The 18017-nt window shown below is 38.0% G+C and overlaps 1 protein-coding gene across 1 annotated transcript in view; it reads left to right on the forward strand.

Annotated features, from left to right (window-relative positions):
* ESF1 (ESF1 nucleolar pre-rRNA processing protein homolog) overlaps positions 1–18017 on the forward strand; it is a 1041566-nt gene that overhangs the window by 51012 nt on the left and 972537 nt on the right. The window contains exon 2 of the mRNA XM_044056192.1: positions 4479–5179. Coding sequence (XP_043912127.1) covers positions 4495–5179 — 685 coding nt within the window. The 5' untranslated portion in view covers positions 4479–4494. The remainder of the gene's footprint in view (positions 1–4478; positions 5180–18017) is intronic.

An 18017-nucleotide genomic window follows, 5' to 3' on the forward strand; every position in this document is an offset into this window, starting at 1 on the left:
GTTTAACTGTTTCAAAGTGCATCTTGTAAAACATATGAGCAGCTAAAGTGCTTGTTCCTGTTTCCTAATTTGTATCTATATTTCTTTCTCCTTCCTAGGACTTCTATCAAACATTTCACCCAGCTCAGGCCATTCCCTGTGAAAGGCCTGCAATGCTAGGAGACTGCTGCTGGTATTATTTTGACTCCCTTGCAGTTTAACTTTTTTTTTTTTTTTTTGATAACTACGAAAAAAAACCTCTACAAGGTTAATAATCTTTTTCACCGTTATCTTTTTTAAGTTCTGGGAAATAGTAGTGTAATATACCGTTCACGGGTCCGTAGCACTGGCAACATCCCACTAAGCTCCTCCAGTAATCTTCCATTTAAAATAACTGAAAAGAAACTAGTAATTTCCTTATACCCATTCACTCTGCATTACAGTTCTATCCTGACCAGTACTTAGTTTGTCTCTGGAGTCTTGTGGTCTGGTTTGGGCCCCACTCCATTTGCCCTTGCTTCGCTCCCCTGCCCCCATTTCCCACGTGCCTCCGCTACATCTACCTTTATTGTAGCCCCTTTGTCACCTAACCACACCATAATCCAATCAGCTACCTTACATCATTTACTCCCCCTTTTCTGCCTCTCTGCTTTAAACACATACACACAGTATCTGGCCACACCTTCACTCCTGTCTTTATACTTGAACCACAATACAGCTACCAGCCAAACATCACTCCCATACAATATGCAATGTACTCTAGCATTTCTCTTCTTTATTTTCACATCCCTAGCCTACATCACATCTATACATGCTAACACACCACTAGACAGTACTACATTTCATACAACACATATTTCCACAAAAACAAAAAAAAAAACTTACTTATCATTTCTACATTATTTAATGACAGCTCAATACTACACATACCAGGATCTCACACTAGAAAAATATCATTTAGGTACAACTTCGAAATAGCACACACAATTAAACATATACTGTTTATTACAAAAAGGCTACTTATCTCAGAGGACATACACCCAAACCCAGGACCACACAATACCTTACCCTCAACTAAAAAGATATCTGATCTACTAATTCTTAACATCAATGCCAGGAGTATATTCAATAACTACCTGACCTACATGCATTTATAACCCACTACTCTCCAAACATACTCCCCGTTACTGACACATGACTAAAACCTAGCACCCAAAATGAAGAAATCCTCCTTCCAGGATATAATATCTTAAGTCTGGATAGAGTAGGCAGGAAAGGAGTTGGGTTTGCAGTTCTCTTTAAAAACGCACTTAAAATCCAACCTGTACAAAACCCTCTGCTTAAATTTCAAAATGCCAAAACCTTATGCACAGTCCTGTGTATATAAAACACTAAAAAAATCAACGTTCTCTGCTGCTATATTCCCCCAGGGAACAACTCTCTCATAATTGAAGAAATCTTACAGTGGACTAGAGATAATCTTCTACAAGAAACTATCCTACCAGGTGACCTAAATATAGACTGGTTAGCCTGTAATTGTAACAACCCCACTAACCATATTAATCTCTTTGGTTTTTCTTATTCAAGAACCCACTAGAGTAGATAAAAAAACAAAAACACTCTATTCTAGATTGGACTGTAGTCAATTGCCCTAAACAAAACTACCAAACAGGGTGTCTACCAGATGGTCTTAGCGACCACCTCCTCACATTCTTCATACGCAAATGCACTAACATACCCAAACCCATAGTTTATAGACAAAGGAGATTACCACAAACTAAGCCCACAGGATCTTAACACTATTCTAAAACAAAACAACTGGGAACCATTACTAACCCTAGGTTTAGACCAAGCAGTTAACTGCTTTAACAGTACTCTCTCTAATGTCCTTAATATAGTCGCATCCATCAGAAAAAATTAGAGTTAAGGCAAATTTTGCACCATGGCTAAGTAGGGACACAAGAGCCCTACTAAAGTCCAGAGATAAGGCTTGGAAAATTTGGAAGAGGGATATTACTAGCCTAACCAAATAAAACTACCTACAACTTGGGAATCTGGTCTAAAAACAAATCAAACTTGATAAACAGAACTATTTCCTTGGCATCCAAAGCAAACACCCAAAAGATCCTCGGAAGTTTTGGCTAGCTATCAACTCCCTACTAAAACCAAGAAAACTACCACCCCAGCTCCTCCAATAGTACTAATGATGTAGCCTATCAATTCAATCAGTATTTTACTAAGTCCATTGTGGCATTATCCTCTCAATTATCTAACAACTTCTACACATATATCCCAACCAGATGTCCTTATAATATTCCTTCCTTTACTCTCTCACCTGTTCCCACCTCTACAATCAAAAAACTCCCCCTAAAACTGAAACCTACCACCCTTGCAGCTGATAGTCTACCTACTAATTTCCTAAAAATAGCTGATGGATCCTTATCTTACCCCGTTTCTGTTATCAACCACTGTATACAGGAAGCCTATATCCCACAACTATGGAAAGTCTCATATATTATTCCTCTTCGCAAAGGTGGCAATTCCTATGATTTCACAAATTACCATCCCATTGCTGTTCTGTTTTCCTTATCTATACTACTTGAGAAATGTATTCACTCTCAAGTTATGCAATTCCTGAACACACACAATCTCCTGTCCACCACACAACATGGTTTCCGTCCATATCACAGCACAACTACTGCTCTTCTCTCCTTTACTAACTTGGTTAACCAACACAGAAATAATAAATTTGTATCTGCTATATTCTTAGATCTCTCCAAAGCATTTGATATGGTCTCACACTCCATACTACTAGACACTCTGGCCTCCCTAGCCTTTGCCCCTTCTGCTGTTTCCTGGTTCAAAAGCTACCTATCAGATAGGCAACAGTCTGTCCAATGACAAGGTGAACTATCCTCCCATAGGTGTACCACAAGGCTCAATATTAGGCCCATTTCTTTTTTCTATTTTCATTAAAATTCTACATACTTCCACCCATCATGCCACACTTATACATATGCAGATGATTCTACACTAATCTGCTCTCTGCACCATCTCTTACCACTCTACAACAACTCACTCCAGAATCCTTTAGCTCTGTGAAAAGATGGATTGCTGACTCCCAACTTCTCCTAAACCCCAACAAAACTAATTTGCTTCTATTCACCCCTAATAAATCTAAATCCACCTCCCTCTCCTTTACAATCACATCCAGAAATGGCACTGTCATTTCTACTTCTGCCCACACCAAACTCCTTGGTGTCGAAATTGACAAAAAACTTCTCTTTGTTGTCCATATTTCACGAACCAGCAAAGAGGTCCACAAAAAAATGGGAACACTATATAGACATAAAAAATTCCTCTCAGATCGGGGTCTGATCACCCTAACTCAAACACAGCTATTGTCCACTCTAATGAATGCCGCACCATTTCTTACCCAGATCAGAAAAATTGATCTTGCTAGACTTGAGTCATGTTGTAACAAAATTGCCAAGTTTGCTAACAACTCCACCTTTAAAACCCATCATTGTCAAGCTCTAAGGGATCTCCAGTGGCTAAAACTTCGAAATTTACTTCATCACCAGCTTGTCATAGCCTACAATATTCTGAAGTATCCTGGTAAAACCCCAGCATTAAATCAACTACTGATTCACTGCATAGCAAATCGCCCTCTCCACTCTACTGAAAAATCACTCCTTTGCATTTCTAGGGTTAATAACACTGCAGGGAAAGCTTTATTCTCTCACACCATAGCTAAAGCCTCCACTATTACACAGTTTAAAAACTCACTTAAATCGCAAAAAATATCTGGCTGTGTACATCTGTTACATAATATTCACTGTTTTTTTTTTTTACAAATTTACACACCTTCCTTCCTGTTATACATACTGTAAATATGCTTCATTGTTGCTTTCCAGTTCAGTGCTACTCTATGTTAACCACATTGTATTAGTATATAGTAATATTGCTTGTATGTGCTTGTCTGTCTCTTATTGTTTTGTTCTCTACAGTGGAGCTTTTCTCCCCGGGTGTCTGCTGTAAATGGACCTGTGTCCAGTCGGACCTTCCCGGTAAACAAATGTAAAATAATAAATATTTTAATTCAAATGCTCACATTTATGATCATTCACAAAGTCACTGTTCTCTAAATGTCTTCAAAGAGTTAAAATCAAGCTAATACAGGGATAAAATATTTCACATATTGTACATTGCATGGTCAGCTATAAGGTTTAGATCCCAAGAGGTTAACATAATCTGCATGGAAGATTCATTGCTGAATTCCCAAGGACAATGTGCTCACATAATCATTTTTGTGTAACTGTACTTAAGTATTGATGTCATTAATACAGTTTGGTAGTAACAGAAGTAAATTTCCAAACAGAGATGCATTCCACCTTAATGCATAACTCATTTTATTCCAGCTTTTTTTCCCTTTGTCTCATTTTTATTGACTTGTAAGTATACTTTTATATGAATAATGGAGTGATTTTTTTTTTTAGGTTTCAAGATCTCAAAATGGTCTCTAAACAAGAGCTAGAAAATGACCAGCGGTTCAGCAAGGTCACAAAAGACCCTCGGTTCTGGGAGATGCCAGAAAAGGAACACAAAATTAAGATAGACAAAAGATTTCAATCAATGTTTCATGACAAAAAATTTAAACTAAAGTATACAGTAGACAAACGAGGCAGACCTGTCAACCGCAGCACACGAGAGGATCTTAAGCACTTTTATGACATTACTGATTCTTCTAGCGTAGATGATTCAGATAATGAAAAGGAAATGCCCGACGTGAAAGAAGAAGCTAAGAAGACAGGGAAAAAGAAATTAAAAGTAAAAACGGTAAATGATGCTGAAGACTTGAGTAATAGCATTGTAGGGAAACCAGATAAAGCAGTTAAGAAACCGATTAAGGGTACTGTTCCAAACCTCAAAAAATCTACAACAAAGGAAAACGATGTGGATGTAACACTGGCCGGCAGGAAGGGGGATCTGAAGAAGGAGCAGTTGGTGGATGATGAGTCTGATGTGGAGAATAAATGTAAAAAGCAGCTGCAAAAAGGCAAGAAGAAGAAAAAAGGCCTTTCCAGCCAACAGCTTTCTTTACTTGAGAAGCAGCATTTTCAAAAAATTAAAACTATAAATACAACTGCTAAAGCTGCTAAGGCTCAGTCTGAATTATTGGAAGATGATACCAGCTCAGGTTTGTAACATTCTGTGATTTATCCATGTATTATAAACTGAATTCTGGTATGTTTTAAGATAAGTAGTTTACATTTCTGTTTTTGCCATTTTGTTATGCTCATATGTAGCATTAATAAGTAGCGTAGAACTAAATATTTTATAATGTACTTTGTATGTGTGTGTTATTTTCATTTTATAATATACTTTGTTTTTACGTTTGAAAATAATACACATATATACAAACATCGCTTTGAAGTCATTTATAAGTCCATACTAAATCTTAAGTACAAACTCAGGTAACCAAAAAATACTGATGAAAAAACAAAAATCGATGCTCCAGTACCAGCAGGTGAAATCCAAAAAGAAATGAACAACAAGCTAGATACAAAATCTTGATGGTTGTTAAAAATTGGAATGCAAAACACACAGTTCGTCTCTATAGAATGTAGCGATTTATTTTAAGCACCAAACACAAGCTTTTCGTCGGAACACACTCCAACTTCCTCAGAAAAAACAGCAAACAGTGTCTCACTACAGCCATTAACTTTTATACAAAAAACGTTTAAAAATCACATGGTCAACCATTACTGATTAGTACTAAATTAGATACTGACATGCCCCCCGTTTTGGAAACTCAAGTTGCATCAAACATTTAACAAAAAATTATTAAAGACTGAATGAAATAAAATAAAGTAAAAACACTGCCCAAAATGACATAACTTCGGTCGTACCTACTAAGCTGTACGCCAAAGATAAAATCATTCCCCTAAACAATAATAATGTTCAAAATAATAAACAAACACCCCAGTGTGATTGTGTCTTTCGGCTTTTCACACCCCATTGTGATTATAATGCATTAAAAAAACACAAATCACCTGTTAGATGTAAATAATAATTCACAAGCTGTGCTCGGTAGCCCTGGTAGATGTAATAGGGTATAGTAAATCCACAATAATGAAATTGGCCCAGGTAAAGAATGGACTGCCGCACTCATATATGTGACCCAGGTAGAACTAAATTAAATCTATACATACGTTCACCCGAAGATAAAAAAGGCCCATAGTACCTTAAAGGGCCAAAACCTAACAAGCCACTAGTAGGAAAAGCCAATCATGACTAATATTTTAAAATAAACACATACAAATGTGTAAAACAAGTTATATACCAAATAATCCAACATTACCAGAACTACTAATTTAAAAACGAGTAATAATAAACCTGATACATGTGTATAAATTTAAATCGATACAATATGAGCTGACATTCCACCTTACTACTGATATGTGCTGAATAGCAGTAGTAACGCTAACTCCTGTTAGATGGCTCTCGAAATTCGGCCCTGGTCTGAACCCCCCCGGATCAGCCATAAAAAGAAAGTACCAAAATAGCATGGACTCAACCCACTAAGTCCCTGTTCTAAGTTAATAACAATAAAAAATGACTTATTCAAATAATTTAGCGTTACTACTGCTATTCAGCACATATCAGTAGTAAGGTGGAACGTCAGCTCATATTGTATAGATTTAAATTTATACACATGTATCAGGTTTATTATTATTACTCGTTTTTAAATTAGAAGTTCTGGTAATGTTGGATTATTTGGTATATAACTTGTTTTACACATTTGTGTGTGTTTATTTTAAAATATTAGTCATGATTGGCTTTTCCTACTAGTGGCTTGTTAGGTTTTGGCCCTTTAAGGTACTATGGGCCTTTTTTATCTTCGGGTGAACGTATGTATAGATTTAGTTTAGTTTTACCTGGGTCGCATATATGAGTGTGGCAGTCCATTCTTTTACCTGGGCCAATTTCATTATTGTGGATTTACTATACCCTATCAGATCTACCAGGGCTACTGAGCGCAGCTTGTAAATTATTATTTACATCTAACAGGTGATTTGTGTTTTTACAATGCATTATAATCACACTGGGGTGTTTGTTTATTATTTTGAGCATTATTATCGTTTAGGGGCATGTTTTTATCTTCGGCGTACAGCTTAGTAGGTACGACCAAAGTTATGTCATTTTGGGCAGTGTTTTTACTTTATTTTATTTCATTCAGTCTTTAATCATTTTTTGTTAAATGTTTGATGCAACTTGGAGTTTCCAAAACGGGGGGTGTGTCAGTATCTTAATTTATTACTAATCAGTAATTGTTGACCATGTGATTTTAAACGTTTTTTGTATAAAAGTTAATGGCTGTAGTGAGACACTGTTTGCTGTTTTTTCTGGGGAAGTTGGAGTGTGTTCCGACGAAAAGCTCGTGTTTGGTGCTTAAAATAAATCGCTACATTCTATAGAGATGAACTGTGTGTTTTGCCTTTCAGTTTTTAACAACCATCAAGATTTTGTATCTAGCTTGTTGTTCATTTCTTTTTGGATTTCACCTGCTGGTACTGGAGCATCGATTTTTGTTTTTTCATCACTAAATCTTAAGTAGTATAAAATCCAAACAGCCAGTTGCTTGGAAGTAGAACGATTTTGCATGCATAATTTTTCACATTCTTACATAGTAGCATGTATGTCCACAGTATTCTTGTGCAATACTAAACCACTACAGCACTGCCATAAGGTTCCATTTAGATCCAGATATTTTCACCTTGAAATTTCATGGAAATTCAGAACAAACTGCTTACAGTTAGGAGTAAATATGGTGTTGTAATGCTGTTACTAATGTGTAGTATGTCACATAATTTAACAATATGATTTTCATAAAGGTGTACTAGAGTCATAACAAAAGTAATAGTTAATGAACACAACACAAATCCTGTAGCACCAGTGATATCAGGGCACTGTGGTTGTTGTCCGTCCACACTGAGGTGTGTATACAAATTGAGACTTCAACAGAAGGAAGGTATACCCCATGACATGACATCCACATTACTTTAGCTAGCTTATTAGCATTAAAGCCGACACATGTAATACCCCATAGAAGATGGATTTATAAAGATAAGAAACTCATTGCTCACTCAACCTAACAAAGGAGTACACAGGCAGAAGCCTGCAAAAAAAGTTATGTCACACCGATGGTCCTTGCTGGGCTGTAGAAAGTAAGTATTCATTTTTAGTGTGCAAAATATTGTGGACTCTGTAGCTCTCCCTAACTTGTTCATAAGTAGTCCAGTCGTCTTCTAGTTACTTTTTCTAGTTACTTTTGATGCAGTGTATCAATTTATGCAAACCCTGCTCTCCAGGGAAACCTAGTGTTCTCTTTCTTATAGGTAAGAAGAAAGGTATCAATTACTTAGCTTAGCTAGCATTTCGGTCTAGAAGGATAAAACCCTGACTACAGGTGACCCGAGTTCAATTAGTAACTCTGGTACTTTAGACACTGGCTGGCAAGCATGAGCATACATTTGGATATACCTCAGGGTTGATCCCTGGTGGAGGCTGAGAACATGCAGGAGGACTTGATCTAATTGTAGATTAGGTGGGGAACATTGGCTGAGTTGCCACAGAGGCAGGATGATATGCCAGCAAATCCACGTTGTTTATACACCCCCAAATGTTTATCAAGCATACACATTGGGGGTGGAAAAGTTAGAGCATATCAGAAACACTCCCCAGCAGTAGTATGAAGGCACACCAGCATCTTTGATCTTCTTTGCCCTGGACATGGGTTGGGTAGAGCCTAGAAAAAGCTAAGGAGTGGTCACCTGGTGAAAGAGGAGAAAAGCTTTTGACAACCAGTAGTCCACTGTGGGAAGTCAAAAAGATAGTTAAAAAATATCCACTGCTTAATTTGCTGTTTTGTTAGTAATGTACACTATGTTCCCTTACCCTACCTTATTTCATATGGCATCATTCTTTGTTCATACCCCATCCAAATATTATTCTTTTCAGATTGACTTTACTTAGCTGTTGTCATCCTAAGCAGTTTTTCCTTGTTAATTTTGTTTTAATTCAAAACATGATGCTAATGTCTTAAGCTAAAATGCATCAAACTATATCCTTTGATGTGGGACTACCCATCTCCTTTGAAGGAATCATTTTGTCTATTGACATTTTGAGTTTACTGCCATTCCACACACATTACTACTTGCCCTTAGATGAATCGCTTTCTAACATTTCTTCAGCAAAAACTTGAAAAACATGCAAAAGCAATAGTAAAACAAAAAATGCACTGCTGGACTATGTGGCTGCTAGCACTGAGCACAAAGAGGTAGAGATGGGTGTAACGAGTGTGTTATGAGCCACAAGTGTAGCAGCACAATGGAGTAAGGCATTCTACAGTGTCTTACTTTGTGTATGTATTATACTCCATATATATAGTACATATGCAAATCCACCCAGAGTATTGCCATTCATAAAGGAAAATGCTGTATGTGTTCCAGTGATGCTATACCTGGCAGTGTTGCAGTCCCCCTCCCATGCTATTACTTGCTCAGCAGACACAACTATGTGCAGGCAGCCCTGCTACTGGTACCTAACTCGGACCACCCCCACACCATGATGCTGGCCAGCTCATAGCTAGTGGAAACTTGCACAACAATAGATCCCCTATTTACCATAATCCATATTGTCATGATTAGGGAGTGAAACTTTAAAAGTTATTTCCAGTCATGACTGCAGACCACTGAGCAGTTGTAACAGACAGCTCAGTGTGGTATATACTATACCTTCTTAAGTAGGTGCATGTAGCCTTACTGAGCTGCCTTTCACTGCTGCGTTGTGTAGGGCTGTCATAATATCTAGACGTTCACTGCATCCTGACCACAGGAGTGCATCACACAATCTGGTGTACTGATTGCGGCTGCTCTTCTTCAGGGTTATGGTCTCGAAAAATTGTTTGTATCTACTTAAAGGTGTATATAGGTAGATATTTTATGATCATTGTCATTGCTTGCCTAATATTGTTCCCATGTACCCAATGAAAGACCACTGTTGGGCTACAGTATTTTATGGACAAAGCATGATTGATTGCCACAACATTCTTCATTGGTTCAGAACATAACCTGGAGTGCAGTTAAAAAAACTGTGTTTTATGTACTAATTGTTTTATACACTCTGTGTTTAGCCTTCATTTTAATTAGGAAATGAGCGTGTTCCAAGCACATTTTCCATGTCAGTCTTAATTTATATTTCAGGTGTTGACACGTATTAGGACCACTTGTTAGCAGTTGATACATGAAGGCTTAATTTCTTTCAGTTCTTCTTAAAGTATCTAAGGACAGTTGATTTGGTCATTAACCTGTCCTAGGACCCCTTGGTGTATAAACAGCACAGTGACATGATCTGACCAGTGAGAGTTTGACAGTGGGCAAGAAACAAACGGGCTGTTTTGGTGAGGACAGGATTGAGTGTGTTGGTGCATCTAGTGTAGAATGGTATTATTTGATAGTTTGTAGTTATAAAGAAAAGGAAATGTTGAGCATATTTATTTGTAGAGTTCAGCTGTGCTAGTTTAGAGAAATAGTGGAAGTACAGAAGAAGGACGGTGTTTGAATTAGAGGGGGACTCAGTTTGTTAAGATATGTTTCATGAGTTAGGTGTGTCGTGGTTGGGATTCTGTAGTTCGTCAACGTGTGGTATTAGGGGTCTTGTTTACTGATATGATAAGAGTTAGAGGTCATTATTTTGATTGATTAATCTAGAGGTTATGGTGTTTTGAACTTAGCCTTATACCAGCCATCCTTGTTCAAATGAAGACATTAACGCCACCACCAGTGTTACTACTGCTGCCTCCAATTATTGGCTTAAATGAGAGGTATGCAAAAAAGCCTATGCAGTTACTGATGTGAAGCTAGATTTTGGTGATGACACAAATGTCCACATTTTTCAGAGGTGAAAGGGCACTTTCTTTTTTACTGTTGCATAGTAATAATGTGTATAGTCTCAAAAGGATAGTTTGTCTTTTTAAGGTGCCTATTGGTGGACATCTTATGATCCTTGTGATTGCAAGTTGCAAATTTGTGTCTATGAGCTTGGTAGCCAGAGCAGACTGACCTTATCAAAAAAGCCCCAGTGGGGAAGATAATGAGCTGCTGTGGCAGCATAGCAGGATAAAGCTTTGACTATGGCCCATGTAACCTGTGTTCATTTAGTGAGTGTCTTGGCCATTTGACAACACATGGGGGTAGGATGGATGTACCCAAAGGAGAGGTTAAATCCTTTTCTACAAAGCTGGCAAAAGCACCAAACTCCTTGATGTTTTCCTGGATGAGGGCCCCCCTGGAAGCTTTCAGCCTGGAGGATGTGAAGGGAGCCTCTCATCTCCAGGAATGAATGGGCAAGAGTCCATTGGGGGGGGTGCCTTGATTGTCTGCAGGTACAGAGGAAAGGCACTTAAAACAGTAGGGAAGAGAATGCCTTAGCCAATATGAAAAGCCCTAGTGAGGCAGGTTTAACTGTCTTTCATCTCTGTTTAGGTTGACACACATTGTCCCCCTGAGAGGGCTACCAGTAATTAAACCAATTACTGGCAAGTGGGCTGCTGGCCTAGGCTGAAAGGCTTGGCCAAGCCACTCTTATGGTGATTGTGGAGGAAGTTACATGCAGTATAAAATGGGAATTAGTGTATTACTGAGGTTTGGCTGCACTGCACATGTTTACATTACTGTGCCTGAGAGGTTTTCGTTTTTTTTTTTTTTTTTTTTTTTTTTGGAAGAGTTTTGGAAGATGTTATGTTTGTCTTTCATTGTATAGATATGGCACTGATAAGTGTTATGTGAGAGGTTTGCCTCCAGGAATAGTAGTATTTACTCCTGTCATGTGTAGACTGTTTTTATAGTATGGTTATCAATAAGCATGTGTTTTGTGTGTGACTGCATTATATTTCCTCATTTAAGGTTTGGGTACATAGTTTGATTTTTGTTATGATTCTCTTACATTTTGTTTTATTTTAAGAATTTGTTTTACCTTGAAAATTTTGAAGTTTTAAAAGTTCTCAGCTAGGTTTGGTTAGAAAAAATCATTTTCCATTCACTAATTGCAAAGGAGTTAACTTTAATTAATTTGTAGGAGGAGCTGAGAAGAAGGATTTCATATGTAGGGCAAGAAGAACAACTAAAGGAGTTAATAATTTGGGAGATCCAAGTGCTGTGAGATTATTGCCGGTGTGTGACTGCATTGGTGGTGGCTTTTGATTTACCTGCCCCTTCTGTAAATTTGACTATAGAAGCTCCTCCCAATCTCATCTCATGTACTCCTACTACTGGGCACTAAAAGATGAAACAGGGAAGGCCCTCCCCTTAGACTGTTGTAGTTTGCTTCTGTTTTCATGTCTTCCCACTCAGTGCACACTGCAGTAGAATATTAATCCCTTTTTTCCATCCTGTTTTTAAATTTTTTTTAACATGGGAGAAGACTACAGCCACTGGAAAGACTTAAGAACTCCTTCTCAAGAATCAGTTTGGGATTAGTGAATCTGTATTGCTCCTGCTGAGAGAAGGAGCTGAGCGACATGATTTCTTAGCCTTCTTTGAGATTACCAGACACTGAAAAGCCTTGGAATTGCTTCTTAGTTTTAGGAGCCATTTTGGGAGTAATGCTACTGCATTGTTCCTGATGGGAGAAGAAGCAAAGGAGCATTTATTCCTGATGGTCTTTGACTGGGTAGTGTGTATGGGACTTCCCTGATTGATCTGGTTGCAGTTTTGGTGAGCACCTTTTCAGGGCCATTTGCAGCTTTGTTTTCTGTTCTTTCGAGCTGCTGTATGTGCTACTCAGGATATCTACCAAAAGATGACTATATCAGGTATACTAAATTCAGCAATATCTCGGTCAATACTACTTCTCAGGAAACAGCTTTGGATTAATGCTACTGTTTTGCTTCCAGTGAAAGAAGGAACAAAGGATCATTGATTCTTAGCTGTGTGTAGCTGTGTTGAGACCAGCACTAAAACCCATTTAGTAGCAAAAGAGAAATCACCATTATTCTTTATTCTTGGCTGATATAATTTGTTTTTCTTTTCACAAGTACTGATAGGTTAGTTACCATCTAACCTGTATCACTCCTAAATACTGTATCCATAAATCTTCAAGGCATACTATAGTAGTCTCCTTCCAACCTTGAGTACTGTGACAAGCTGTAGTCCCTCCCACCTCTGGCAGCATGGTTCAGCAGTCTTCTCTTACTCCATCTTACAGACTGTTTACTTCTGCTGTCAATAATACAATCTGTGAGAGGTGTACATATTTAGGGAACATGGAGGCAAAAATCTCACATCATACTTCCACTTAAACACATCAGTCGTAACACACCACTAGGCCCATTACTTAAGTTGATGCTGTAAAGCAAAGTTTGTCAAAGCCTTCTAGAATGGGCTATAAAAGATCCCAGCCTCCAGCACACAAGGAGGCAATGCCAATTCCTACTCTACACGTACTATAAAGCCACAGAACTCTCTAACAGTAATCAGGAAGGCAAACCTATGGCCATAAGGTACACTAAACCTGTTTCTGTACTGAGAAATATTTTAGTTGTAAGTGAATCTGTAGTTTGATGTATAGACTCCACAGTTGACAGACTGGATGAAAAAAGGGGAATGTAGTTTGTTTGTTTGGTGCCACAATCTGTATCGTCTCAAGCGCCTTATGGGACCCTTAAACCAGATAGTTATAACTACGATTTACTTGTTTCCCATGTGGAACTGCATGATCTGTTATTCTGTACTCAAAGGAGCATGCAGAGAAGACATGATGGAACTTACTATGCATGTATTAGAGGTTTTACTATTAAAATCTCACTGCTCCAAAGGTAGTGTGTACACATCACTGCAACCTTTCCTCGAAAGTTGGCATGCTGAATACCGACATGCATGAACATCACACCGAATGCTTAAACTCCCTACTGCTCCAGACTCAGGAACAAGCATAACATGGGTCTGGAAGTGGGGCAAGTTCAGACAATCTGTAATGTTGGTATTCAGTAGTCCGACTATCAGCATGCGGGATTTGCATAGCTGGACTCTACCTTTGGAGCAGTGAGTTTTTCATGGTAAACCGTGTTAGAGACAGGAAATACGCTAGTCTTTAGTAGTATCTTGCCTTCACCTAGACTGATGTCTAGATACCAAGACAAGATAATTGGCTTTAACATTTGTCTAAGTAGTTTGTGACATCAAGGTGGCACCACTCAGTGCTAGGAGCCTAAATAGCTTGAATTTGAGGCTTTCTTGCAACTCTGAACACATTTATATCCATGTAGTTACTGAGACATGAATTCATTGCAGTGGCAGCACTTCCTCTGTTCCAGGGTTCACCACCTATCATTCCTTCAGGCCCTTGGGTAACTGTGGGGGAGTATCTATATTTGTCAGAAATACTATCACCTCACATCAAGTTACCCATGTTTGTAACTTGGAACTCTTGGTGATACAAAATCACCATAAACAAATCCCCCTATTACTTCATTGCTAGCTACAGATCCACATCAGTGTCCCCCAAAAAATCATGAGAAATTGCCTTAACACCATCGAGGGGTGAAATATGAAGCCAGGCACCCTTTTTATTAGAGGATTTCAGTTTACAGACGCATTAACTGATACACTTTCACCTTTAAAAAAATTGATTTGATCAGCATTTCCAGGACTTTGTTAATTCCAGTGCAGTAGAACAAATTGTAAAACTAACTACTAGAGGTTGTAATCCTTTTTTTAACACCTTTATTGAATTACCACTTGTGTCACAGGCAATCTTATATTTATAAAAAAGAAAACAAACCATAGTAATGTGTTCACAGTTACAAACTTTATACATCATGTATATGTATAACCTTCTGTGCAATGTAATCAATCCAAAATTATTTAAGTTGGTCACTTTCCTGTCTTCCCTTAAACCTCACTACTCCTCCAATACATTTTCTGTATGTATTGTTCCCACGGTTTCCATTTTTCCTATGTAATTTGCTCAAATCTCTAGTGATTAAAGGGATGACAGTAGAAAGGGTCAAGAGTACAAAGTTCTTGGGTGTTCATATCACAGAGAACTTATCCTGGTTAGTCCATGTATCCAGCACAGTCCAAGCTCAGCAACACTTGCACTTTCTAAGGAAACGTAGGAAGGCAAAATTACCAAGGTCCATACTTCAGACCTTTTATAGGGTCACCATTGAAAACGTCCTGACCAACAGCATTGCAGTCTGGTATGGGAGCTGTAACAATCGGGATCGGAAGGCTCTCAAGAGAGTTGTAAGGTTGGCAGAAAGAATCATTGGCACCTCCCTTACACCTCTTGAAGATCTACATAGATGCTGGTGCATCGACAGGGCCAGAAAGATTTCCAGTGATCCAACGCATCCTGCCAATGGTCTGTACAGTTGCCTGTCCTCAGACAGGAGATGCAGAAGCCTGCATTGTAAGACCACCAGACTAAAAAACAGTTTCTTTCCGTTCTCCATTAGACTGTTGAACTCTTGGAAAAAACTAACCATGACGTCTGTTACATAACTAGCCTATCAAGGGGCTTTTTTATGGATGTGCACTAACTAAGTGCAATACTAAAGTAGCTCACCTACACACTGAAGGACTGTGAAGTGCAGTATACAAACTGTGCAATAATTCAGTCTAATCATAGATATGCTGCTATTGTTTCAATTTTACTTTGACAATATTATCTTCATATTGTTTCTTGTCTTCCTTGTCTCCTGTTATGGGATAGGTGTGGGTCACTACTGTCCTGCTTTACTTATAAATTGCTACTTATTACATTTTTACTGTGATGTTTTATTATTTTTTCTCTGTGTATATGTGCAACTGTTTCCTGTATTGAGAACAAAGTATTGTAATTTCGTTCACCTACACTGCTGTTCAGTTCTGAATGACAATAACGTTTTCTTTGACTTTGACTAAAGATCCCACTTCCAGTTCTTTTTTTCTCTTTTACCTTATTCATTAACACAGATATGATTGGCTTAGACTTAGATTGCCATTTTTTAGTAGTTGCTTTTTTGGCAACCACCAAAATTAAACTAAACAAGATCTTATTATGTGTAGGCAGCTCAAATCCTGCATCTCAGCTAAAAAAAAAAAAATTTCCTTAGCCACACCCGTTTATTCACCTAGTATTTGTGACAGGGAATTTTTAAAGTCTACCAACTCATTACACTTCCAAAACATGTTTCCAGTTACCTCTTTCATTCCGATCACACCTCCAAAATTTGCCATCTACATGAGGAATAAGTCTTAGTTTGCTTGGGGTATTAAAATATATATGCAAATACTTTGGAACAAAAATCCTAAATCTTCTAGACTTTGTTGTAAATTTGGGAGCCACACATATGTCACTCCTTTGTTTCTTTGTGAATTGCTTATCCAATCTCTCTTCCCAATCTTTTCTAATTTGCTCTGAATAATTCCTAGACTTAATGTGCAATACTTTGTATGGCCTACTAATAATCCCATTTTAACAGCAGTTTCTGTTCTGTTTTCAACTAAAAACTGTACCAATGCAGGACTTTCACTTAGGATTCCACTGTCCCTTTCTGTTTGCCTATACTCTAGCCTGCAGTCCAAGTGTCTTCTTAGCCTCTTTCCATTCTGTTACCTTTCCCTCTTTATTATTTGTTCCCAGTACCTTGGTTCCTTTGCCAGTTTCCTCCTGTAAATTCTAGCCCCCTCTTGCCTATTCTGTATACCCCTAATTACAGTAATCTGTATTGGCATAATCTCCTTTCTGCGTTCCCGTGTTGGCTTAGTTCTTTCTGCTTCTTTATGAATATATTATTATTCACCTTAGGTATCTACATCCAAAATCCAACTCTCTTCATATTATTTCTTGTATTACCCTGTTTCATCAGCATCCCTTTCCATTTTTAATTTTAATTTACTGTTTGTGTTATGTATAAGAACTTTACCTGTATCGTTCTAAAATATTCTCTCAAATCCGGTAATCCTAAACCACCATGTTCTGTTGGGAGAGTAAACTTATCCTACTTGACCCGTGTCCTCTCCCCATCCCAGATAAAATCCTTCAACTCTTTATTAATTACTATCCACAACTTCTCTTATGGTGGATGAAAACATGCCTGACCAGTTTATAAATTTAACTGGACTAAAACATTTTTACTGGGTTTTATCTTGCTATCCATATCCATAGACAAAAGCTTCCATTTTCTTAGGTTTTATATTATCATTTGTTTACTCTCATCTGACGTATCCTTGGCTGTTGTAGCAAAATTCTTTTTAACCCATATTTCTAGGCATTTTCATTTTATCATGGCCTCATAAAAGCAAGTATTGGGGAACCAATCTGTGTGTGGGTACACAGTTTACAGATGTATCCTTTATTTTATCTTCATTAATTTTACATCCTGAAAAAAAAAACTTAAAACTGTCACAGAATGTTCCACATCACTGAGATGACCTTTACTGGTTTTATCATGTACAAAATAATATTGTTTTCAAATAAAGCCACGTTTTTTTATTACCATACCAATTATATCCTTGAATTTCAGAGTCTCTTATTTTCTTTGCCAGTGGTTATAAGTATAATGTAAATGATGAAGGGGAAAGATGGCACCCCCTGCCTCGTTCCTCTGTTTAGGCACAACTTATCATCAAATAACCCTCCTACTTTTATTTTTGCCTCCAATCCATCATATGTCCTCCTAATTAACCTTATTATTGTATCAGGGAATGCAAATGCTTCCATTGCCCTTGTGATGACCCAACATTGGACCAGTAATCAAGGAGCCTCAGTCCTCACCACTGGCAACCATGGGGGATGTTCACCGAGAGGATGACAGCTACTCATACAGTATTTCCAGATGCAGCTCTCTGCATCAAGTGCAGTTTCCCTTAAGAGCAAACAGAGACACCACGGTCAGTCTGGGGCTGGTTCCTCTTTCTTCAGATCCCCAATAAGATTCCCCACTGGTACAGCTATAGAGTCAAGTCCTTAGCCAGGGTTCCAAGCCA

Source organism: Protopterus annectens, chromosome 1.part2 (assembly GCF_019279795.1).
Source record: "Protopterus annectens isolate FY-2018-M chromosome 1.part2, PAN1.0, whole genome shotgun sequence".
Classification (NCBI taxonomy): Eukaryota; Metazoa; Chordata; order Ceratodontiformes; family Protopteridae; genus Protopterus; species Protopterus annectens.